This window comes from Leptonychotes weddellii, chromosome 8, assembly GCF_054177405.1.
Source record: "Leptonychotes weddellii isolate Sample4059 chromosome 8, ASM5417740v2, whole genome shotgun sequence".
NCBI classification, from domain to species: domain Eukaryota; kingdom Metazoa; phylum Chordata; class Mammalia; order Carnivora; family Phocidae; genus Leptonychotes; species Leptonychotes weddellii.
The window spans coordinates 97,565,853-97,590,371 of record NC_138376.1 but is presented as its reverse complement, the minus strand read 5'-3'; the positions used below and the strand labels follow the sequence as shown (position 1 = coordinate 97,590,371).

General features: G+C 37.4%; 1 protein-coding gene and 1 long non-coding RNA gene across 5 annotated transcripts in view; one reads left to right on the top strand and one right to left on the bottom strand.

Annotated features, from left to right (window-relative positions):
- Positions 1–1,850: 1,850 nt before the first annotated feature.
- The window catches only part of LOC115939892 (uncharacterized), a 73,297-nt gene continuing 50,628 nt past the window's right edge, over positions 1,851–24,519 (bottom strand). The window contains exons 7-10 of one of the 4 annotated variants that reach the window (XR_014147937.1): positions 21,034–21,108; positions 6,729–6,873; positions 6,432–6,627; positions 1,851–2,239 (exon numbers count right to left, since the gene is read on the bottom strand). This is a non-coding gene — a long non-coding RNA (uncharacterized LOC115939892). Of the gene's footprint in view, positions 2,240–5,762; positions 5,778–6,431; positions 6,628–6,728; positions 6,874–21,033; positions 21,109–24,519 lie in introns of those variants that run through there. The other 3 variants (XR_014147936.1, XR_014147935.1, XR_014147938.1) reach the window with 3 other exon arrangements.
- Positions 7,745–22,273, top strand: KIAA0408 (KIAA0408 ortholog). The gene is made up of 5 exons (XM_081828973.1): positions 7,745–7,883; positions 11,875–12,237; positions 12,327–12,406; positions 14,183–15,512; positions 17,613–22,273. The coding sequence occupies exons 1-5, from the start codon at positions 7,749–7,751 to the stop codon at positions 17,784–17,786; spliced, it is 2,082 nt and encodes a 693-aa protein (XP_081685099.1). The 5' UTR covers positions 7,745–7,748; the 3' UTR covers positions 17,787–22,273.

The following is a 24,519-nucleotide window of genomic DNA, read 5'->3' as shown; positions in this document are numbered from 1 at the left end:
AAGAACTATATGGTCCTCTCAATAGACTCAGAAAAAGCATTTGACAAAGTACAGCATCCTTTCTTGATTAAAACTCTTCAGAGTATAGGGATAGAGGGCACATACCTCAATATCATAAAAGCCATCTATGAAAAACCCACAGCGAATATCATTCTCAATGGGGAAAAACTGAAAGCTTTCCCCCTAAGGTCAGGAACACGGCAGGGATGTTCACTGTCACCACTGCTATTCAACATAGTACTAGAAGTCCTAGCCACAGCAATCAGACAACAAAAAGAAATAAAAGACATCTGAATCGGCAAAGAAGAAGTCAAACTCTCACTCTTTGCAGATGATATGATACTTTATGTGGAAAACCCAAAAGACCACCCCAAAACTGCTAGAACTCATACAGGAATTCAGTAAAGTGGCAGGAGGGTAAAGGTATTTAAACCTTTAACTGGCTTATTTGCTGAAATACACACAAAATTGTCTTAGACACTTTCTTATAACTCAGTTAAACTGAACGTGAGCAGAGACATGCATGTTCAAGTTCATGCACAACCTGGAAATGCTGGGGAGGCATCTCTCCCGGCATTTCCAGGATAGATGGATTTGGCCACGGTCTAGGGAGCCTCTCCATATACTTGGGCTCTGGTACACCTCAATTGAAAGCAAGCACATGGGTTTTTCATTGTTGTTGTTTTCTCCTTCCATAATAAATAATCATTCTTTCCCACGGTCTCTGATTTCCTCTGGCAGAAAGACATCAGCTATCACTGTAGATACAGACCACAAGCTGTCATAGAAACGCAAAGCTATGAGGTTGGTCTCTCTCTATGTCCCACTTCTACTTTATTTAAAGACAGAGGTTTGATACGTTTTCAGAGATCTCTGGAGCCAGCTACGTGTGTTGTTCTGCCACATCCAGACACCTACTTGTCAAGGCACTGAAGAGTGCTTTCTGACTCTAGCTAAAAAGGGGAAAGAGGGAGGAGGTGTGCAAGGAGATAATTCTTGCCTGTAAAAAATGAGTTGACTTTTCCAAATAAAATCTAAAATTGGCCATTGTCATTGTGTGATATTAACACCAGCTCTTTTGGCAAGCTTGAAAATACTGGGCTCCATTATAAAAGCTAAAAATGTCCTGGACCTGGAGTTGTTTACCCAGAGTATGAGCTGGTCTAAAGTTACAGAGCCCTGGTTGGAAGAGTGGCTTGAAGGCCGCCTCCAAGTAACTGACGTCACAGTAGTCTCAGCTGCTGCTGCGACACTGAGCTGAACGGCTTTTTGACTTGTGAAAGGGGTGAAGGTTTCAAAGGGACTTGTCAGGACCGCTCTGTTGAATGGTTGGAGGGATTTTGCATTCCCATTTCTTGCAAAGAAGCAAGATTCACCGAGCTGAGACTTTCGTCTTTTAAAAAAAAAACAAAAAAACTAGCTATTCTTCCACTGCTAGCTTGACCAGTGGTGGAACATCCATAGGATTTCTCCCCAGAGCAAAAAGGTATGTTTCTTTCTAGCAGTTTGAAATCGAGGGACTCATTGTGGCAAAATAGAGAGGGGCTGCTGCTGATGTGGTTTGAACTCTGGGCACTGTTGAAGCAGAGGGTTGGTTCAACATCTGCCTCTTTCAGTGTCTGTGTCTGGGCTTAAAAAGAGTGGGCGGGCTGCATAGCGGATTTTACTGACTCCCGGGAAAGAGAGGGTTCAGCTGCTGTGAGTGGGTTTCTCAATTCTGGACTGACAGTGACATCCACCCTCTGAAACTGTGTTTTTCAAACACTGCTTCTCAGTACTTTGAGCAGCACTTTGCCCTCTGTGGGATTTCACTGAACGTATTTATTAGAATGCTATTTTTCACCAGTATGAAGACTGTTTACATTTACAGAGGAAAGTTCACCCCCCTTGAGACTGTTGGTATTTGAAAATTACAATGAAAAATAAATGTAGTTCATTCAGGCTGATGGTTTGCTCACTCCGTGACTAGTGTTTCTGTCATTTGAGTGGAAGTGCGTGACATTCATAACCGGTTAATCTGCGGTTAGCGGGGAACATTACCACGACATCTTCTGTTGTTTAAGTTGATTAATTTTAGATACTTATTTATCCAAGCCAAACGTTTCTTTCAAAGGTTTTCTAAGTTAAGAGAAGTAAAATCAGTGCGTCTCTATCTCAGAAGTTTTCTTTCTTCTTCTTCTTCTTCTTCTTTTTTTTTTTTTTTTTTTGATCTTGGATGTTTTCTAGTGTGAGTGTATAACTAGAGAAAAACAAGGAAGGAGAAGATAATCAAATGAGAAGGCAAGAAGGATTTCTTCAGAATTGCATATAGTAGTATTGCTTTGGCCCTTTTGGAACATGAGGAACATGGTGAAATAACTAGAAATAGCAATGAAAAAATACTCCTTTTTGCCCTGCACGAAATCAAATCATGTTTGTCTGAAAGACACACTTGCTGGTGAAACAGTAGGGGAGGAATAAGGTCTGTTAGTTAGTGGAAATGATGCAGGTGATTTGTTAACAGCCTGGAGAAAGGGCTAGAGAGTCTTGGAGGCCAATGGTGCATAATGCTGGTGGGTGTGGGCATGGGAGTTCCCCATCCCTCAAGGTTACAGAGAAGCAAAGCATCTGTAGGACCAGTTCCACAATTGCTTCTAGGAATTGTGAGATTAACTGTACCTACTGTGTGTAGCATTCCTACATGCCTTTGTAACCTCCTACAAATGAAAAATCTTTGGTTATATGAAAAGTAGCATGTTTATGATTATATGAAAAGTAGCATGTTTAGAAAAAGGAACTAGGAGAGCAAGAAACAAATACTCAGAACAAAGATCTCAGAAGAGAGAAGCAACCATAGAGTCAGCTACCGTAACACTGTCTCTTTTGTTTGGCTGATGTCCAGTTTCCAATGGGGGGGATGGTGGTTAAAATGGTAATGACCAAAGTGTAGGAAGAGCAGAGCATTCCTCAGACAAAGAAGTGTTACCATGACCAAATTGAGGCTGATTTGGGAAATTAATTTATTGTGAGACTCCTGAGTTGTTCTTAAATGCTGCTTGCTAGGAGGGCAGAAGATAAGAAGAACTATTTCCCTCCCATCACCAGGCTTAGGCTACCCACTCGCAACCCAACAATTCTGGCTTCCTGCTTCGGCCTCAGGGACGCAGAAGTAGGTTACACGGGTTATGTAATGCTACCTTAGCGTTGTTGAGGGGACACGTGCATGACTAAGTAATGCAGTTCCCTTGTTCCTTTTACATTTGCTCTAATAAATTTGTGTTCTGAATGAAATTCTGCGTGAAGTGAAATGATACAGAGTTGGAGACAGAGGGAGGGATGCAGATCGCAGAAACCCTTCCTTCTCTCCCACATAGATGCCAATATCCGTGGGCGAAAAGAGTGACAACTAGGAACAAAGAGAACGTTTGTATCTGCCTCAGTAGAGAGCACTGAAATTGAGTTTTAGAATCTGCTGAACCACTTTACTCCATAACTTTTCATTATAGGACATTATGTCCCTACAAAGTGGCCCCATTAATTGGATTTTTAAAAATATTTAAGGAGAATTACAATAAAAGCAGTTTTATGTAAGATTTGTATATTCCAATTTTTATTAATAAAAAATTGCCTAAATGTTCAACACGCCATGTATTCTTAAAATACTTGAAAAATACTGAGGGCAAAAGAAAGTCATTGAAAATATGAGAGTTTGCAAAATTAGATTTGTTTCTATTAATTTTCTAATTAAATAAAGGTGAAAATCATCAGTTTTATTCCAGAGAAAGAAGACATAAAGAAGGGAAAATGAAGGCAAGGAAGGAGGGAGGGAGGGAAGGACAGAAGGAAGAAAACAAGAAACAGGCATTTATTGAGCACCCATTATGATTCAAAACCATGTGAGGCACTTCTATTAAGCATTCTCTCTCTTTTGTTCATGTAATCCTCACTACTACTCTATGGACCCCATTTTATTTCTGGAGGAGAAAGCAATAAATTCAATCATATTACGTTTGACATTTATGACACGACATAGATGCTAGGAAGGCCACATAAATCCTCCCACAAAAATTGGCACAGATACTGCTCTATAGGAATTTTCTTTCAAAGGCCTGTTTTTGATCCATAACCATTACATTTCCTGGCACTAGATTTTGCTCTGGCCCTGAAAAGGGGAAGCTCTGTAGATTGGCTCTGATCCATAGTAAGTGATGAGTTTGGCTCTTTGCAGTTAAGAGCAGGATTCTGTCTGCTTTGGGACCATTACCTGGGTTCATGTATAGTGCTGTTACAAGGAACAAGCCTGAGTTACGAGTTTTCCTGGATGATCTTCAGGTAGGTTTTTTTTTTTTTTTTTAAAGGAATAATCTGATGCCTTTTAACCTTGGTCTGGAAGTGGCTCAAAAAGAGTTAGCAATAGAAAGAAAAACTGGAGGGGTGCCTGGATGGCTCAGTTGGTTAAGTGTCTGCCTTGGGCTCAAGTCAGCATCTCAGGGTCTTAGGATCTCAGCAGGGAGCCTGCTTCTCCCTCTCCCCTGCCCCTGCTCCTGTTTTCTCTCTCTCAGATAAATAAAATCTTAAAAAAAAAGAGAGAGAAAGAAAGAAAAAGAAAGAGAGAGAAAGAAAGAGAAAGAAAGAAAGAAGAAAGAAAGAAAGAAAGAAAGAAAGAAAGAAAGAAAGAAAGAAAGAAAGAAAGAAAGAAAGAAAGAAAGAAAAAGAAAGAAGGAAAGATTGGAGCCATTTGCTGTGTAATTGTAGGAGAAACTTTATGATGATTTCTGAATATTTCCAGTGCTTAGAAACAGGACGAAACATGGAGTGTCATAGCACCTCTTTTCCAGGTAGCTTGAAATTAGTCTGCTCCCTTTCTATAATTTTCTTGGTTCCCTTTGCAACTATGTCTTGAGGTCTTAAACCACTCCACTCTCCCTAAGAAGTCCCACTGTTAGGTACCTGTTAGTAAGCAAGAGAGTTTCAGCTCACAGTTAATTACATAGAGTTTTAAAGCAGTCTGCCAGTCAAACAACAGGCACCACCTGCATTTCCTGTGAATAGTTATTAGATGAGCTTAAAAAGATTACTACGTAATCAAGATTAATGACAGGTTCACCAAAACAAGAAGCAAAATGGTGTGTATTCTTTACTATCTTCATTTTGTTGGGTCTTCATCGACGTATTTATCTGAGGCCGCTTGCTTTGGCTATGGCAGGGACTGTGGTCACCAGTCACTGGCTCACAGGTGTGGAAGGTAGCAAAAGGGCAGAAGGATGGACAGAGAAGATGGAAAATGAGACTAGAAAAAGAGCATGGCTAGGTGGATAAAAGGAGACATGAGAGCATCTCAAATCTGAAATTAACTTCTTTTGTTGACTGAATTAGTCACAGGATTATGACTGTCAAAGGAGTAGGTAAAAATGATGAAGCGTCTGTAGCAAATTGTTTAAGAGAATAACACTGTAGATCGCAATATTTATAGGCTGTTTTTGAAGGTAGAGCCCTGCATATAGTACTGACATTTTTTTATCCTTATTAGTCTATTATAATTCATTGATAGATTGCAACTCAAAAAAACACGTTTGGAGCTGTTTACCCCTTGGATATGCATGTTCAGAACAGTCTGATAAAAATAAAATTAGTCTTCAATGTTCATCTTACATTTGGGACTCGAAATACGCGGCCATCTTCTGCTGCTACTAAATGGGGCTTGCTGCGTAGTTCTGTCGGCTTCGTCCCACAGCTCCAGCACCCAAGCAGCTATTGACCCTAGGGGCACTGTGCCCATAATTAGCCTTAGCCGCCACCTGGTACATTAACACATTCCAGTCACGGCCTAGAAAACTGAAGAGCTAGACTTCTAATAGACATAATTATCTTCGATGATGATTCAATCATTTTAAATATTCTTTTCCACCCACTAAAAAATATCAGTCTGTCTTTTTTTTGTTTCTTTTTTTTTTTTAAAGTAGGCTTTACACCCAACGTGGGGCTTGAACTCACGACCCCGAGATCAAGAGTCACACACTCCCCCGACCACGCCAGCTAGGTGCTCCATATGACCTTCTTAATAAAAATTATTTTTAGTAGAGGGGCGCCTGGGTGGCTCAGTCGTTAGGCATCTACCTTCGGCTCAGGTCATGATCCCAGGGTCCTGGGATCGAGCCCCGCATCGGGCTCCCTGCTCGGCGGGAAGCCTGCTTCTCCCTCTCCCACTCCCCCTGCTTGTGTTCCCTCTCTTGCTGTGTCTCTCTCTGTCAAATAAATAAAATCTTAAAAAATATATATATATTTTTAGTAGAAGTCAGACCAAGATTTTTTAAAGGGAAAATGTTTAAATTTCTCAAACTATTTTGCATACCCTATGTCATTTAATCTTTGTAACAACCCTTTAAGTAGCCTCCATTTTAATGTAAATAAACTAGGTCTCAGAAATTTTAGATGACTTATAACAGAGTTACCAATCTGATATTTTAAGTTTCATCTTCAGGGGCGCCTGGGTGGCTCCGTTGGTTGAGCGTCCAACTCTTGATTTCAGCTCAGGTCATGATCTCAGGGTCCTGAGATGGAGTCCCGCGTGGGGCTCTGTGCTGGGCGTGGGGCCTGCTTAAAATTCTCTCTCTCCCTCTGCCCCTGCCAACCGCACACATGCGCCATCTAAATAAATAAATAAATATTAAATAAATAAATTGCCTCTTCAAATCCTAAATACACATACTCTAAATGCTAGAAATCTAAATATTTCAGTCACTGCTTACTGTGATCAAGGATATCCTTGCAAACGAGCAAAGTGTTTTCTTCAGTGTTCTGTATTCCATAGCCTAAACAGATTCTTGTATATGGTCCATTAGAAGCAAAAGAGAGAATGGATGGCTTTGCTGATTTTACGGTTTACTTGATGAACTTAAATAACGAAAATATTTTTATGATTTAGTTTGTTTTTTTTGCTGTTACATCAGTCTCAGACTGACTACCAACTCAGGGGTCTTATTAATACAGTCATCACGTTTGGCCTGGGCTTGCAACTCTCAATGTAAAATGGAGACTGTGGTCCTGTACTGCTTCAGGACTTTAGTTCACAGAAACACGATCTGGTTGCATCAAAACAGGAGTAATTCTGTTGCAACAGAATCTACCGCGGTTGTATAGGTACGACAATACAGTGGAATTTCATACTTATACTCTTAGTCACACAAAAATTCCGTCTTTAGATTAGGTGGTTGGTGAAATGAATGCTTACATCTCACATATGCATTTAGCTATAATTTTGCTGACTGATTTCAGAAAGGGGGAAGAACCCATTTGAGAAAGGGGGAAAAAAAACCCTTTGGGCAATAATACTTTTTGACTGTGTTAGTTCTTTTTTTTTTCCTTTTTTTAATTAAGTAGCCTCCATGCCCCACATGGAGCCCCATGCAGGGCTTGAACTCAAGACCCTGAGATCAAGACCCGAGAAGAGATCAAAAGTCAGTGTGACTTAATCAACTGAACCACCCAGGTGTCCCAACTTTGTTAGTTCTTCTTAAGCAGATTGTTAATCATCTCCTCTCTTCTTTTAAGTACAGTTTTCCTATAGTGTGTTTATGGCTCTTAACAAAATGATAACATGTTTCCAAAAAGCAAATGGATTTGGAACTCTTTCTCCTTATGTTTATATTAGGCTTTATTTTAAAGGCAAGTGAGACTGCTTCAAATAAAACAACTCCAAGCTTCCAAGAAACAGTTAAGAAGGCAGAGACAAGCAGAAATACCCCTTCACTAACACTCACACGGTTGCCATGGACCTGCATAAGCAGTGGGAGAACACAGAAGCTAACTGGCACAAGGAAAAGATGGAATTACTGGACCAGTTTGACAATGAAAGGAAGGAATGGGAGAGTCAATGGAAAATCATGCAGAAGAAGATAGAAGAGGTACAAACTGATTTGTTTTGAATACACTGAAAGCTCAGAATGAAAATTCTCTTTGAAATTTGTGTTGTATTGAAAGCTGATTCTGTTTTCCTTATTCTACCTAAGAGATGCATGTCTCAATGACATTTACTAGACCAAAAATAGCAGAACCTTATCCAGTGGTATTGAAGGGACTAGGGTTTTTTTTTACAGCCCTGCATGAAAATTAAGAACTTAAAATGTCATTCTCAAGTGTATCAATTTATTATTTTCTGACTAAAGTGCCTTGGTATCAAAAGTGAGTTGTTTTTGTTTGTTTGTTTGTTTGTTTGTTTTTTGCATGAGTTTTCAAACACAAGGTCCAGGAGGAAAATATAAGAAAAACATAATTGGTGGAACATATATTAGCAAAATTACAACTGGGCATTAAAATACAGATCTTTCCTGAAATGATTTATGAATCAGGTCTACTAAACGAAATTACATATTAGATAATTCAGTATAATCAAAAGGAGTGTCATATATCAACATGGCGGTGGACATGATATTTATTCTGGCAGAATGTGCCACATTTATTGACACATTTGTTAGGAAAGGGGTTATGAAAAACAACGTGCCATGACTCTGATACAAATAGTCATTTTATCCCCATTAAACCATCCCTGGCCTTGGAATATTTCCTTTAAGTATTTACATTGATGTATTTTTGAGCTGGTTTCAACTGAAAATTATTTCTACTTATCTTGCATTCTTCTAGTGACATCCATGTTGTCACGTGGTTTGTGCACATTGCCAAAGTGATTCTTTTAACAGACTGTTTGGCCTTTATTCATAGGCAGTCAAAGCTGGTGCTTTATGTGTTTATAGTGTAAATATTTTTCTTATTAACAGCCATGTAATTGGTTGTGAATAAAATATAAATCAGCACACTACGAGGAAAAATTTGAAAGAGTAACTATTAAACTGTTCCTGTAACAGAGCTGAGAAGGCAGGCATGTAGCGTATGATTCGACTGAAACGGAATCCACCGCTCATACCTCTGTAGTTGGAAAATGTGTTTTGCTTATTCTCTTAACTCCTCTTTATCCAAAGACTAAGGGTGGATCAACAAGGAGATGTCTAAGTCAAATCAGAATCCAAAACTCCAAACAGAAACCTGAATTCATGGGTCATTGTTTCCCAAAGGTTTGGAAGGCCAGATAATTCTAGCATCCAAGTGGGGCGCCTGGGTGGCTCAGTCATTAAGCGTCTGCCTTTGGCTCAGGTCATGATCCCAGGGTCCTGGGATCCAGCCCTGCATTGGGCTCCATCCCAGGGTCCTGGGATCGAGCCCTGCATCGGGCTCCCTGCTCAGTGGGGAGCCTGCTTCTCCCTCTCCCACTCCCCCTGCTTGTGTTCCCTCTCTCACTGTGTCTCTCTCTGTCAAATAAATAAATAAAATCTTTAAAAAAACATTCTAGCATCCAAGCAAAAAAAATTAAAGGAGTCAGGATTAGCCTAGCCAATTGTTTAAGCCATGTGGCTGAAATAATCTGCTGTCAGGTTAGATATTTTATTGTCAAATTTATTCTGACAACTCTGTAGATTCTGTCTATGGTAAATATTAGCCTTTTTGATGAGCATGCATTAAACGTATTTTAAACATAGGATGATAGTTTATAGAAATACTGTTCTCTCTGCATCACGAGGTAGAAGACTATAATACATTTTCTTCATCTTGGATAGTAGCCATGGTACTATTTATGTCTTGCTGCCTGCAATATTCAGCTCCATTACTGGGAGTATGTTTGAACAATGTGCTTACCCAGAATACCCATACATGATGCTCTTTCATACCTGAACACTAGCATTGTGCTCCCTTTATCATACTAATACATGTTTCTTTTCCACTCCCAGCTTTGTAGCCTATAGGAATGTACCTTTAACACATCTGTCTTATAGGCTACAAACAAGGGTAGGAAAATTTGAGGAAAACAAGAGGAAAGTATCCTCACATGTCACAGAGAATCAAGACATTTTTTAAACTAAAATTAAACATCAACACTTCAAAAAATTATAACATGCCACAAGCATAATAGACTGTATTTGTTTAACATATATCACTAAGTTGTGTGTATTAACTCAGACACAAGTTATTAAGCCATGTACTAAAGAATTGTGGATTCCCAAATGTGCACATGTGACTTGGTTCCAAGAGATATCTTCCAGTGAGAGGATCCAGTGTTGAGTGTTAAGATGCTAATGATTCTTTGCTCAGCCACTATCCACAATCATTGCATTTGCTATTGCAAAACCCAGATGTATTTGAAAACTGGGGTAATCCAGATAGAAACCCTAAACAGAGTTCCTAGGTTTCTGGGAATTCTTTTTTTTTTTTTTTTTTTAAATCACACTGCAATCTCTTCTGCTTGTTTTGTTCAAATGATCAGAGAACCATAAACAAGTGCTGGGTATGAAGTAACACAGATTTTCATGTACAAAATAATTTGTTTTCTATCAATAGCATATTATTTGCTTATCCATACCTCACTTAAATCCCAAGAGAATTTAAGATGGTATATAAAATTTTACATAAGGTAAAGTATTTCAAAACAAACAAAACGATGAGATGAAGACAGGAGGAAGGATCTTATGTGAATTGCATGCAGCAAGTCTCTCTTTCTTGTAACATAAAAATTAGCAGATTTCTCAATATTCAGAAGACAAAGGCAAACCTGTTTCCCAGGAATAGTACTTTTGTCCCTGATTTTGAAAATAAAACAATTTTGTTTTCACCCATAGCTCCTTAAAAAGAGGACAGTGTCACCATAAGCATCCTTAGGTTAACATGAACTTTTGAGGGTTACTTTGTATAATATCTCTCAAGGTCAGCCCAAATCATAATGCCCACAATAGGTCATAACAAGTAATTTTATGAGGGCCAAAACGATTGATCCATGGCTGTAATTTGATGCTATCCTGAGATCATCCAATGATAGATGTGTAAGTATCTATGGAAATATGTGTACTGTATAGACTTCAGGCATCAACTATGCATAGTGCTTCTCTCTGAGATTTGGGTAAATATTGAACAACAATAAATCTGTTATTATACTCCTTGAATAATAGATGTGGTGTAGATATAAGTTGTGGCAGTAAAATGTAGTCATTTGCGTAAATAGTTATCTGACAGACTCCTTTGAAATTTGCCAAGCTTTCCCCCAGCTCAAGCCTAAAGAGAAAGGCCACTTACTTCCTCTATTTAGGGGTGAGTTGTGTGAGTGCCTGGAGGTAAAACTAAACTCTCATTAAGAAATAATTTGGGATCCACTTTAACATAGACTAATACATGATGGAAGCCTTAGAGTTCTAATATCACATAGGACAGGGTCACATGTGTTTTAATCAGGATGAGAAATCTTTTTTGAAAAAAAAAATCTCTTTTTAAAAATAAATCTCAGTAATACCGAGCAACATGTCAATAACACCAGCATAACTTCCAAAGGAAACATCCTTTGGTTGCACAATGTCCACTTGGGGAATGTAATGAACTAGCATACTATATGATACTGTCAAAATATTTAGACACTTCAATGTTGGCATGCAAGTGGAATCACATATTTTTAAAACATCACTTTAATATCAGTTAAATTCTTGCTTTTCTCTGAAAGCAATTAGAGAGCATGACCAGTAATTGATTCAGGACATTCCAACTTTGTTAACAGTGCTTCTGCATCATTATGACATGTTTCTACAGGAGCAGGTTTATTTTTGAATGAGTTTGATTTCTACGCAGAGGTATAGAAATCACCATCCATAGTTTGACCTACTAAGAGTAGTCCTTATGGTTCATCAGAGTTATTCTGGCTGATCAGGTTTTAGAAGTACTACTCAGAGGCATGAGCATTAATACCCCAGGATACTTAGTATATCATGATATGGCAAAGAGAACTCAAAATAGTGTGCTTCGTTTTCAAAATGTTGACAAAGTAAATTAGGGGGAGAAAAAGTTTTCTCTTCGTTTTCTTTGCAGCTTTGCCATGAAGTAAAGCTTCGGAGGAAAATCAACATGGATGAACGTGCTAAGATCATCAGTCATGATCGTGAGAAAACAATTCAAGATCAAGTGCTGGAATCTTCTCCAAATTACCCCAGTTCAGGACGATGTGAATTTACAAGGATGAATTACCGGGATGGTCTGGAAAAAGAAACTAAAACAGAGCAGAGCTTACTCTGTGAAGGAAATGAAATGTGTAAGGAACAAAAAGCAACAAAAAAATCAAAAGTAGGGTTTATGGATCCTTTGGCCACAGATAACCAAAGAGAATGTGAGGCGTGCCCTGGTCTGAGGACTTTGAGGGAAGAGGGCAGGAGCTGCTCTGGGGCCCTCAACTTGGTAAGTAAGATTGTGATTGGCCTAGAACTGTTTCTACAGAAATATTTACATTTCAAACTGCTAACATGCTATTGCTTATATGTATAAAGGCTCTTGAAGAACTTGCCAAAGTTAGTGAAGAATTATGCAGCTTTCAAGAGGAAATCCGAAAGCGGTCTAACCACAGAAGGTGGGCTGGTATATCTATGATTATTTTATATCAGAAAATCAAGAGAAATATTGTTTTCAGTGAATGAATCCAAACTGCCTCCTCTTTATATTTGGTTAGTGCGAATTAACAATGAGTTATTAAAATCTGTTATCTTAGATAGGAGATAAAGACTTTAATTGAATATTTCTCTGTTTACTAATTCCTAAGCCAAATCTTCTCATTCTCTCCGTAATTTGACTGTGAGGAATACTGCACTCTTTTGGTGTTTGGTTAAGGTACACTTTCCAGAACAAAGTAACAAGTACCTTCTAAATGTAGTTCTTTTCCATTTTGAGTGTTTGGCCAGTGGACGAGTACGCAGCAAGGCTAACCCAGTTAAATATATCTTAAGATTTAACAATGTGGAGTTTTAATTATATAATGATGTTCTACTGAAGTATTTTATACCTAAGAGTCATTTATTTCTCTACATTTATTATGTATATAGTGGAAGCATACATAATTCTTAGAACAACATATTCCAAATATGTATACACACATATACAGTGATATTTAAAAAATGCTGTTTCAGTTTAGAAGCACCTATATAATTGTAAAATTAAGTTTTCACCAAATTAAAAAATAAATTGGAATTCTCTGCAAGGTAAGTAAAAATGGATTGTTCTAGGATCAAGATATTTCTCCTAATGAGGGGTGTGTTCCTCTTAGAAACAGCAGTGTGTACCCTATTTCTCTTTAGCTCTTAGGAAGCTCTGAAAGAATTTTTGTATTGACTTCCAATAGACTTTTTTATTCAACCATATTTTATATGTAACTTTACCCTCTACCTGCCCATTTTGCTTTTGCCTACCATTTTCTATTATTGAGAATAATTATCTACACTTTATTGTATTCTATCTTGTAACATTTTACAAGCTGAAGAGATATAAATATGATTTATATTTATCAGTATGATCAATTTAATTTGTGAATTTATATTGTTGCTTTATTTAGGTTTTTTGTTTTGATTGAACTTAGAAAAGACTCACTTGCCAATTTTCTTTTACAAACCACACCTGGTATAAAGTTCTTCTTGCTCTTCCATACACTTTAGAAAAAAGCTCAAAATCCTTAGTGTGTAATTCAAATACATTACAATTTAACCTAATGTTTCTTTCATCCCTCCCACTCTGCTTTATGATCCAGCCATACCAAAGTACTCTCTATTCCTTGAAGAGCCCACTATTTTTATTGTGGCTCACTTTGCCTATATGCCCTTTACTGACCCAAAAAATTCTTACTTTTGTTTCAAGCCCAAATGGCACCTTCCATTTGGTATTACTCATGTTTCACTGAGCTTGTATTCAGATTTCTGTCACACTTCTTAGCTTAGAATGTCATTTCAAATTCAAGAGAAGGAAGTTGAGCTCACATGACATAATGACTAGGCATTCAGTAGGTAGAGCAAAGGTGAGGCAATATGGTAGGAGAGAACCTGGAGAAAGGGAATGCCAGTGGCAGACACCCAAGAGACTACACAGTCTAGTCTGAGTGGAAGAGACAGTTTGGGAATATAATGGAAAGATAGCTTGGGTCAGAGCATGTAGACCATGAATGCATCACTGGGAAGTGAGCTTTATCCTACAGGAAAAAGGACTTGGAGGTTTTGACTAGAGAATTTATAGGAAAATGCTGTTTGAGGAAGTTGGGAGTCCTTTTCTTATTGCAGACATTCATTGCTTAAGCCATGGTTTCTTTTGAGAACTTGTCCTAAATAAAATTATCACTAATATATCATGTTTTATAATTGTTTAGGATGAAGTCAGATTCTTTTCTTCAGGAAATGCCAAATGTAATGAATATGCCTCAGAGAGACCACATGATCAACCATGGCCAGGGCATTCTTCCCATCGATTTAGAAAAAGAAAAGCAGAAAAATAGAAAGAATCTAAGCACCACTGTGCTCCAAAGCAACTCTAGGAAAACATGTGAACTTGATACAATTGATCTGCAAAGAAATGAAATTCCACCACTTCCACCTCCAAGAAGCACATCTCGAAGTTTTCCCAGCTCATATTCCAAACAAGCTCATGAAAGTTTGAAGGGAAGTTTAGACCACAATAGCCAGATGGCCCAGGAGGGTCAAGGGGAAAGGAACTGCAGTCCTGATTTCCTTTGGAGGCACAATGAGATTCCTATGCTGTGTCTAGATGAAGGGAAGACTTTGAAAGATGGTATCATGTTTCCTTCTTTGGCACCCAAAGCCAAAATAGATAACAAGCCTCCATGTAATGAAAATGTTGGACTTAGCATGTGGTCGTATGACACTGGGATCAGTGCAAAAAGTAGTCCCTCTCCATTGTGGTTTCAGAAAACCTGCTCGACTCCCAATAAGCCACAGTGTGAAAAGATGATTCCAGATCACCCTACTAAATCTCATCCTGATCTTCATATAAGCAGTGACTGTAGCTCCTCGGTGACAGAGAGCAATGGCCCACTTAAAAGTTTCAGTTGTGGCTTTAAGAGAACAACTAGGAATGAAAAACTGGCAGCAAAGACTGATGAATTTAACAGAATCGTATTTAGAACAGATAGAAATTGTCAGGCAATACAGCAAAATCAAAGCTACTCAGAATCATCTGAAGATCATAAACCCTGTGAGACCTTAATTACTCATACAGGTAACATATCAGAAAATGATAATGTGTCTGATATTCGGAAAACCAGTGCCCACGTGCCTGTGCCCAGAAAAAATGTGCCTGACAATCCCACCAAAATATCCACAACAGGCCTAGTCAGACAAATGCAGGAACACATGAGCCCCAGCAGTTACCGGAGTATGCTCCAAGAGCATGACTGGAGACCCAGTAATTTGTCTGGCCGGCCAAGATCAGCGGATCCTAGGTCAAATTATGGTGTTGTGGAAAAGCTGCTGAAAACCTATGAGACATCAACAGGGTCTGCATTGCAAAATTCTAAATGCTTCCAGGATAACTGGACCAGATGTAATTCTGATGTCAGCAGTGGGCCCACGTCAAGTCAGCAGTTAGAAAGACTTCAGTTGGAACAAGAGTTTCAGCAAAAGCCAGCTATGTGTGGAGCACAGCAAGTAAAGCGAGGAGTAGATTGGAGAAAGATAACAGAGGTGAGAAAGCAATTAACGTATGTTGGGAGAACTGCATCCATATGTAGCTCAGAGTTCAGTCAATTGCCCATATATAAATAGAATGGAGGCACATGTTTTGGCATCTTCTTAACTTCTCGACCCTTTATTTGTGAATAAGTGTAAACCTTAGGATTGTAACTCAATATGAACTTCTTAAGATACAGTTTTTTAAGATTGGGAATAGTACATTATAACTTCTTTAAAATTCTGAAATGGGACAACATAAATAAAATAAATGGACTCAAGAACCTCAAGAAGATCCAATGTTTGTTGTAAGTTTCTTTCTTGAAAAAAACATTCCAAATGCACATTTATTGGTTTATAGAATTTTATTATTTTAGTGTTTATATTTTAAAAAGAGTATTGGAAATATTTTAAAAATAATTTCTTGCACTTTTCAGTTATTGGCTATGATTGGTTCAGTCATTCCCAGCATTTGATTCATGTTCTTTCTCATGGGATTACTCACATGGATGTGACTATGGGTCTAACACATCATAAAATAATGGCTCATAAAGTTCTCTTATTTGTGGAGCGAAAGGCAGTACGTGGAAATAAAATGATATTATAGCTTAAAAATGTTTAACGTCATTCTTATTTGTGTAAATTCCTAACATGAAAATTGTCCCCCCCCAAAAAAATAAACTGTTATTCTTTTTTTGTTCTAGTCTGTTTGCAAAAGAATATAGTTTTCCTTAGCTATAGGAGGAAAAGATGTTGAAGAGATTGGTATTTACAACAAAGAGCTATCCAACAATCCCTTTTTATGCATAATTTACAAAAAGTTACATGGTGACAGATTGTTATAATTAGCTAATATTTCAAAAAATCATATTTTTGCAAAATGCAGTGTGTTTGCAGTATAGTTTTAAGCTATGCAGGTTGCCTCCTTCTGGTGTGAAAATTATTTTTATGCGGCTTTCAACCCCCATAAAAATACCAGTTTTTATCCATTTTGCCAGAAACCTTGCCTGTTTGTACAAGGTACAAAACCCTGATTTTGTATTTCTCCATTTTTTAGTTGAGTCCATAAGTACATGGGAAGCCCTACAAGCTTCAGATGGCAAATGGAAATGTATAAAATAACCAGTTAAATATTCATCAGCTACATTTTTGCATTGGTTGGGGGTTTGGGAGGGGCCCTCTACCGTAGATTCTTAAGAGTAGTTCTTCATCCCCTCCCTCACCCAGCTGCGGGAGCAAATCTAAAAAAGTAAGATTCCAAAGAGAGAAAAATAAATTGCAGGTTATTGTCATAGAAATAGAGGCCATCTTACTACCCATCTCAGATGAAAGAGCATAGGCTTTGTTAAGAAAGTCAATAATAATACTGGTATAAAATGTGTGGTGGAAACTTTTTAATTTTTTTTTTAACTGCAAGTGTCTAAGAATGTTTTTCTTCCATTAAAATAGAAAGAAAGAAGACATGAAAGAAAAGGAAGGGACAGGAAGGAAGAGGTTTTAAGTCATCCGATGATACCCAATATAGATAATGATTTTGTATTAGCAATTACAATGAAGTTATATTTTGAAGTATTTTAGTGATAATTTTGAAACTTCTGAGAAATAGTATAGTGGTTCTTGGCGGGGAAAAAAGATAGCATCAGACAAATCATTTGGTGATCTGTGTGCCTTTTGCTTAATGACCTCTGAAAGTGCCAATAACTTGACATAAATGAGCATGGTTTCTTCTATAAATTATTATCTTTTTGTATCTTTTGTAACTGTTATACATCCTACTATCGCACTGAGAAACATCTATAATTCCATCATCAAAGTTATCTAACAGAAACTTTTGAATCCTGAACTCATAATTAGCTGTAAAAAGAGATCAGCTGTATTAAAATTCGGCAGTGTGAAAAGACCTACAAGATTATCAAATGCCATATTCCTTATTAAAAGTGAGTTGCTTTTGATTCAAGACCACAAATATTAGACAGTTACCTTCTTCAGTTATCCATGCTTCTACTTGCTTGTGAATATGCTAATACATTAACCTTGTAGGTGGGATCCGTAATATCTATTCAGCCCGTTGTTGGTGCCTGTATAGTGAAATGGATGTCTTCCTTTGTCTCTTAGGAATCCATGGCAGTGAAATCTCCACATGCAAAAGGGTTTTCCCGACCTGCTAGACCAGCGAATCGCCGTCTCCCATCTAGATGGGCCTCGAGGTCTCCATCAGCGCCCCCTGCCTTGCGGAGAACTGCCCCTAGCTATACCATTTCTCTGCCATCTGCAGCATCGATGGTCTGAGTCCCTGGCCTGGACTGCTAGATGACAAAAGTCCTAATTGCCAAACAGAGCGTTCGGAGTGTTTACAGCCAATCCTGTCTCTTCTCTGTCTTTCAAGATCACTGGGACAAACAATTTAAATCTTAACTTCTCATCAGTCTTCAGTGTTTTTAATCTATGGAATAATTATCTTCCTGTATTTTGATTTCTTAGATCAGAATTTTTTAATGCCATCCTCATTAATTTGCCAATATGATTTAAGTTGAAACAATGTACTATATTGTATATTCTAACTTTCTTGCAAGTGGCAGAAAGCAAGGTTATGTGCATGGCCATGTGTTTGTAGATGCATGTGTTGAAATAGGAAGTATCCTAGTACGTATTTAGATAAGAAAAACGTATGTGCTAGTGTTGACTTTGAAATTATAACATGTAAACCTATGTATCTTTCTGTTTATTTAAAATTTTTGAAAATATACAGTACTATTTATATTTTGTATACCTTTTAATAGGTATCCACTTAAGGCATTTGAGGTACATATATTAACTAACCACTTTCTTGACCCCAACTACATTGAAAAATAAGAATTGTACACATTAATAACATTTGGTAGATTTCTAAATACAACTCATAAATAGTTTCTTAACTGATGTAAGGATGGACTAATATCATTAATCTCCTTGTTTACTCTCTTAAATAAATAAAATTGTCACAGGTTTAATAGTTCAGGCCTCTAAAGCAAACATAAAATGTTCACAAAATCTTTTGTATATCATTTGGTAGTCTATTATGGCTTTAACTGAGTACTTGATCCCCAGAGCCATATCATGAGACTGCCTTAGACACAACAAGACTTAAAAATGCAGTTACTTGGAATCCTTAAATAGGATATGAAAAGAAATTCAGTTATGTTGAATTCTACTTTTTTGTTAAATTGTATAGATTTTAGTTAAGCTCCTTTATTTGAAGGCATATTTAGAGGTAAGTCATTTCCTTTTTCTTTTTTCCAACTTTTCCCCAAAATTAGTAGGTAAAAAACTGATTCACTGTTTTTATTAACAAGAAAGATTAGGAATGATATTTAATTGAGAGCTGAATTATAATATATTTCTTATAGTGTGCTACATAAAAAAAAGCCTTAAACTAAACTTTGGCATCCATGAGTAGCATAAGGAAAAGAAATGTGTATTTTGGCCACAATTTGCTTCCAGTGAACACATAAGATCTATGTTGAGACTGAAGGAAGTATGAATGTTGAGGTGCTTGGAATTTTACATGGAAGATCTTAGAAGCAACTTTGCTCTCCATTGTCTCTCTATAAAACCAACTTTGGTATTAGATATGAATTCTATTTAAGTTTTTCTTTTACTACCAGAAATGTTAAGAAAGTCTAGTGACATAAGTATTCAAAGGCCTTCTTCTTATGATATATTCTAACAATTAAGAAAAATTCATTGCATTATACATCATGACCTGAGGTAAAGTAAATAATTTCCAAATCCCAGACTGCCTTAAAAGGCTCGAGACTGTTTGTTGTGTGGTGATAGACAGATTCATGCTTCCCAATAAGGAAAGTTTATAGGAGTTGAGATGAATTAAACTTCTAGAATATGAAGTTGGAGCAGATGATAAGGAAGGGCTAGAGATCCACTCTTTTCCGGAATAGGTTGAGGAGAATAGGTTTAAACTCTTCTTTAAATATTTGTTAGAATTTGCCTGTGAAGCCATCTGGTCCTGGACTTCTGTTTGTTGGGAGTTTTCTGGTTACTGATTCCATTTTTTCTGCTGGTAATTGGTCTGTTCAAATTTTCTATTTCTTCCTGTTTCAGTTTTGGTGGGTTATATGTTTCTAGGAATTTATCCCTTTCTTCTAGATTGTCCAGTTTGTTGGCATGTAGTTTTTCATAATATTCTCTTATAATTGTTTCTATTTCTGTGGTGTTTAGATCCACTCTTTTAATTCTTGTTTCTTTCAGGAATATCTTTTTCCATAGGAAACCTATCAAAGAAAAGTAACCTAGACACCAAGTCATGTCACTTACATGCTTTTCATGTAGAAGGGTGGGGAGGAAAGGGAAGTGATAGCCTGTGGCATACAATGATGGTCCTGTTAGGAAGATGCTGCTATGTGGTAGTCTGTGGCATAACCGTGATGGACCCATTAGGAAGGTGCCGCTATGTTACACTGGAGAGACTGCCCAAGAACTGGGCAACATACCTGCTGCCCTCCATCACTATATCCCAGGTAGTCTGATGTGGCTCTATGGTTCCTACCTTTAACTACAAGTCAAAATATTGAGGATCTCTTTTCAAAAATTAGATTCCTGACCTCATCCCATAATTACTAAAGCAGAATTTCCAGGGGTACAGAGGAGGATCTGGAGTCTAATAAAACAATAACAACAACAAAAAGAAAGCAAAATATTTGATGATTAGAGAGATTTGGAAGCAGTGACATTGATTGATGCTCAAATAGATGGGCACCATTAGGTAGTCATGTTACTTCCCTGGGACTTGCTTTTGTTACCTGTAAAATAACAGGGTTATTTTATCAGGCATACAATTTTAAGTCACCTTTTCTATTACTACTTGAATGAAACAGTGGGACACATTTTATGGGACACATTTTAACTTCTTCCTATGTTGACTAAAATCATAGAATATTAGAGTTGAAAAGAAACTTAGTACCTAGTCCAACTACTTGATTGTAAAGACGAGGAAACTAAAACAAAGGTTACTGAAATATTCTGTTTTCTCTTTTAAAATATTTTATAATTTTTTATGGGAAAACCTATCAGGTAAATGGAAATTATCCTTCAAAAATATTTTTTTATGTATTGTGATTTTTAACTGGTAGTTTTTCTACTTTGGATGGGCATTTTCTTCCCAACAACATACCCTTCATTATGCCGTCATTGCTGGATTTAAGACATTTGTAAACATTTCAGACGTATTTGATTAGAAACACTTGTATTAATAGAAGTTTTGCTGAGCAGACTTTTTGGGGGAAAACTCCTATATTATTTCAACTGAGGAGTCTGATCTCAGAAAGGAATAAGAACAAGGCAGAAAAAGTGCTTGAGTTTTTGTGCGTGGGCTTGTGTGTGTGCGCGTGCACAACCCTTGCACGAGTTCTCTATGTTGCCTTATCACCAAAGCCAAATATAACTTATGTTTGCATAATTCACTTATCAAAAATTAACCTTAACTTTCATTCGTTTTTACATAGACAATGAAGATGATTAGATACTATCATGCATGATTTACCTTTACGAGAGAATGTAGTCAGACTCCATGTCATCCTGAGAAAATATCTGGACCTAAAAAAGAGACTCTGCTTCCCTGCAGAGATTTTTAAAATTATTTTTAGACACATTTGCTGACAAATAACTACTTGATATTAGAATCTCCTTCAGTGATTGGAAGTTACCGAATAAAATAGGTGTGGAGACAGCTCCTGTGGCATGTGTGTACCTTGAGAATGTTTTGATTTTCCTCCTTTTCTATAGCAATCTCCAGGAGCTTAAGCTGAAAGTTTTATGAAGTCTAAACTCAAATATGTCCACAGTTCGGCCTAGCTTCTCCTAAAATATCTCCACATAATAAAATCTAAAAGCCTGCATGAATTCCTGCACCCGGCCACACATAACCCCAAATAGCTTCTCATACCCTGATAACCACTCTGCCCACTTAAACCGTTTATTGAATCTGATTAATTTTTGTTTGAAAAAAGGTTACTCCTCTGAAATTTGCCTTTATATGTGAAGTGAGTTTAATTATTTTAGGTAGGCTCAGATTTCTATTCTAATATTATTTTGCTTCAAATTCTGCATGTTTCTTCTTAAGTAGCAAGTATCTTTATTAGAATGTACAACTATGACTTACTTGTTTAATATAGCCCAGAATATGCTCTTTCAAAAAGTGGGCTTCCTTAAGTAAAAAATTAAAACAAAACAAACAAAAAACAAAAGTTGGGGTGGGCAGCTTTCAAGCAAGTGTCTACTCAACATTTTTTACTGTAGGAATTTTTCTTATCATAGAAAATAATTTTCATTCCAATGGGAAAAAGTCAAAAGACTTAAAATCTGGTACATATTACAATGATCTTTTGAATCCGACATGTATGATTGGCAAATTCTGGAAAAAAATATTCTGCTTATATGAAGTTATGATGGAGTCTAGGAATAGAGAAGAGTCTAGAATAGGAAGGACCATAAAAGTCATGCAGAATAATCTCATGGAGAGGAGAGAAACCCGGAACTCAGAGGTGTGTATGACTGCCAAGTTTACAAGGATGGGCACCATGGTAGGCTCCAGCACCAGTGTCTTGCCTCCCTGTATGCCTGTGTGCATCTAAGACTTGATGGTTGCAATGCACACTTCTATTCCTTGACTCGTTGACTTCTTCCAACAAACTTCAAGGCAGACTTTGTGATTTCTAATTACAGATGGGAAAATTAAATAACCAAGATAATAAATATTTCTCAAGAGAACACTGAGAAATAAATAGGTGGTTCTACAGACTCCTCATTCCGGCTCTTTTCCAAAAAAGAGGAAGAGGAAGCAAAGAGTGAACAGTTCTTTTTCACTTACATTTTATGCATGACAAGTTGTTTATTTTGATTTTGTTGAGAGTTTCTCTTTGTCTATTAAATTAGCAGTTTTTATTAATGAAAATTCACAATGTTTAAATATAAATTCATGACCATCAAAGGTGATGGTGTAATTGGCATATGTAGCAAGAACTTTTTAAAGGTTCTATGCTTTTTTTTTTATTATGTTATGTTAATCACCATACATTACATCATTAGTTTTTGATGTAGTGTTCCATGATTCATTGTTTGTGTATAACACCCAGTGCTCCATGCAGAACGTGCCCTCTTTAATACCCATCACCAGGCTAACCCATCCATATATGTTAAAAAGAAAAAAGAGAGTTTCTCTTAATTTTGGTTTTCAATCTTCTTAACCAACGTTCATCATGATTTATATGGTTTCAAAAGATAGTATTAAAGAAGTCATGAAGAAGGCTCACTTTATCAAAATATGTTTCATTTTTTGGTGCCTATGCTCCAATATTGTATAAATTTTGTATGTGGGCCAAAATCTTGAAGGTAAACTAATAAGTAGCCAAAGCAATCCTCATCTGTAATACCGAATGAATCCTAATCTCTTCACCCTTCAAAAGAATCACACAAAATTTTCACACTATATGGCTTAAATGTACTCCAGAATAAATGAGAACATTTCCCTTGGAGCTTGCAGTTATTTCCAATTTATAATCTTACTCCAAAATAAATTGTATCTGCCAATTTCTTTTTGAGGCTTTATTCTCCAATTAAATTATTTACTTACGTAATTTTATAAAAATCATTAAACAAATTCAAGGTAGCTGTTTGGGATCTGCAGATTTTTCTTTCTATATAATGCCGTTCAGCCTCAAAATAATGCTAAATTATCTAACCTGAATTATATATTTTAAACTTTGCACAAAATTTTGTGTTACAGTTAACCCAGTTAAAAGATGCTCTGAATTAATGCTATCCGGAGTGAAATAGTTAATCCACAATGAACGCCAGAGAACCATTTACATTATTTTTGAAGAAGTTACATGTTGGAGTAAAAAGAAGCAATAGTTTCTATATGCTAAAATTCAGGAGGTAAATTGTTGGGAATAAAGATTCTTCCTAGGAGATCCCAGGCAAGGAGAGAGGAGCTGAGACCAAGCATGCCACCTTGTTAAAAAGGAAACTGGTGGGGGCATAGCCCAGGGAGCCAAAGCTACATGAATTCATGACTTAATCAGCTCAGCAAAAGCAAGCACTAGGTTTTCCCAGGCAAATTGAGGGCCTGGGGAAAACCCAACAGCAAAGACTCCAGGGGGCACCATGCTTAGGATTCAGGCAAGTGGTCATCTTTAAGGAGATTCTTCATAAGACAGCTAAGGACCTGAAACTGAGGCCAGGGCCAGGGTAGGAATGAAGCGATCAGGGAAGGAAATTGTCAAAAGCAAGATACTAGATCAAGAAGCCTTGTCCTGGGGACCAACGTGTAGGGAGGTTAAGAGATGCAGCTCGAGGTGGGCCGGAACATTTCCAACAGGAATAGGAACAGAGAGGTCTTCACCAGCACACCAAACCTTTACTGACATTGGGAGCTGAGCAGACTTGGACAGCAAGTAAGGGACGCACTAATTTCTAGCAGGCAACCAGCGGTGTAACCACCACAAGGCTGAAACACATGGAGGGTCAGTACAGCTTGAGCTCTCACCTGGAGTATTTTGAGGAGCTAGAATTGATAGGAGGCCATCAGAAGACTTCTCTGTGAAGAATTTAAAAAGACAGGTAAAGATGATGACATGTAGAAGGATATTCTTTGCTCTCCACCTTTGCTTGATTGTTTTCTTGTGACTATATCAGCAGAATCTAAAAACCTCATCCAGAGAGCCTCATAAAATAAGCCACCCGCACATTCATATAATAGACCATGAGAGCAAAATGAAGTATCCCAGAAATGGAAAGTGGTGTTCTTCTCCAATTGTAATATAAAACAGGCCCATGATCATGGTATCTCCCCTGCCAGGTAAGTATGCTGAGCGAAATAAGTCAATCAGAGAAGGACATGTATCATATGACCTCACTGATATGAGGAATTCTTAATCTCAGGAAACAAACTGAGGGTTGCTGGAGTGGTGGGGGGTGGGAGGGATGGGGTGCCTGGGTGACAGACGTTGGGGAGGGTATGTGGGTATGT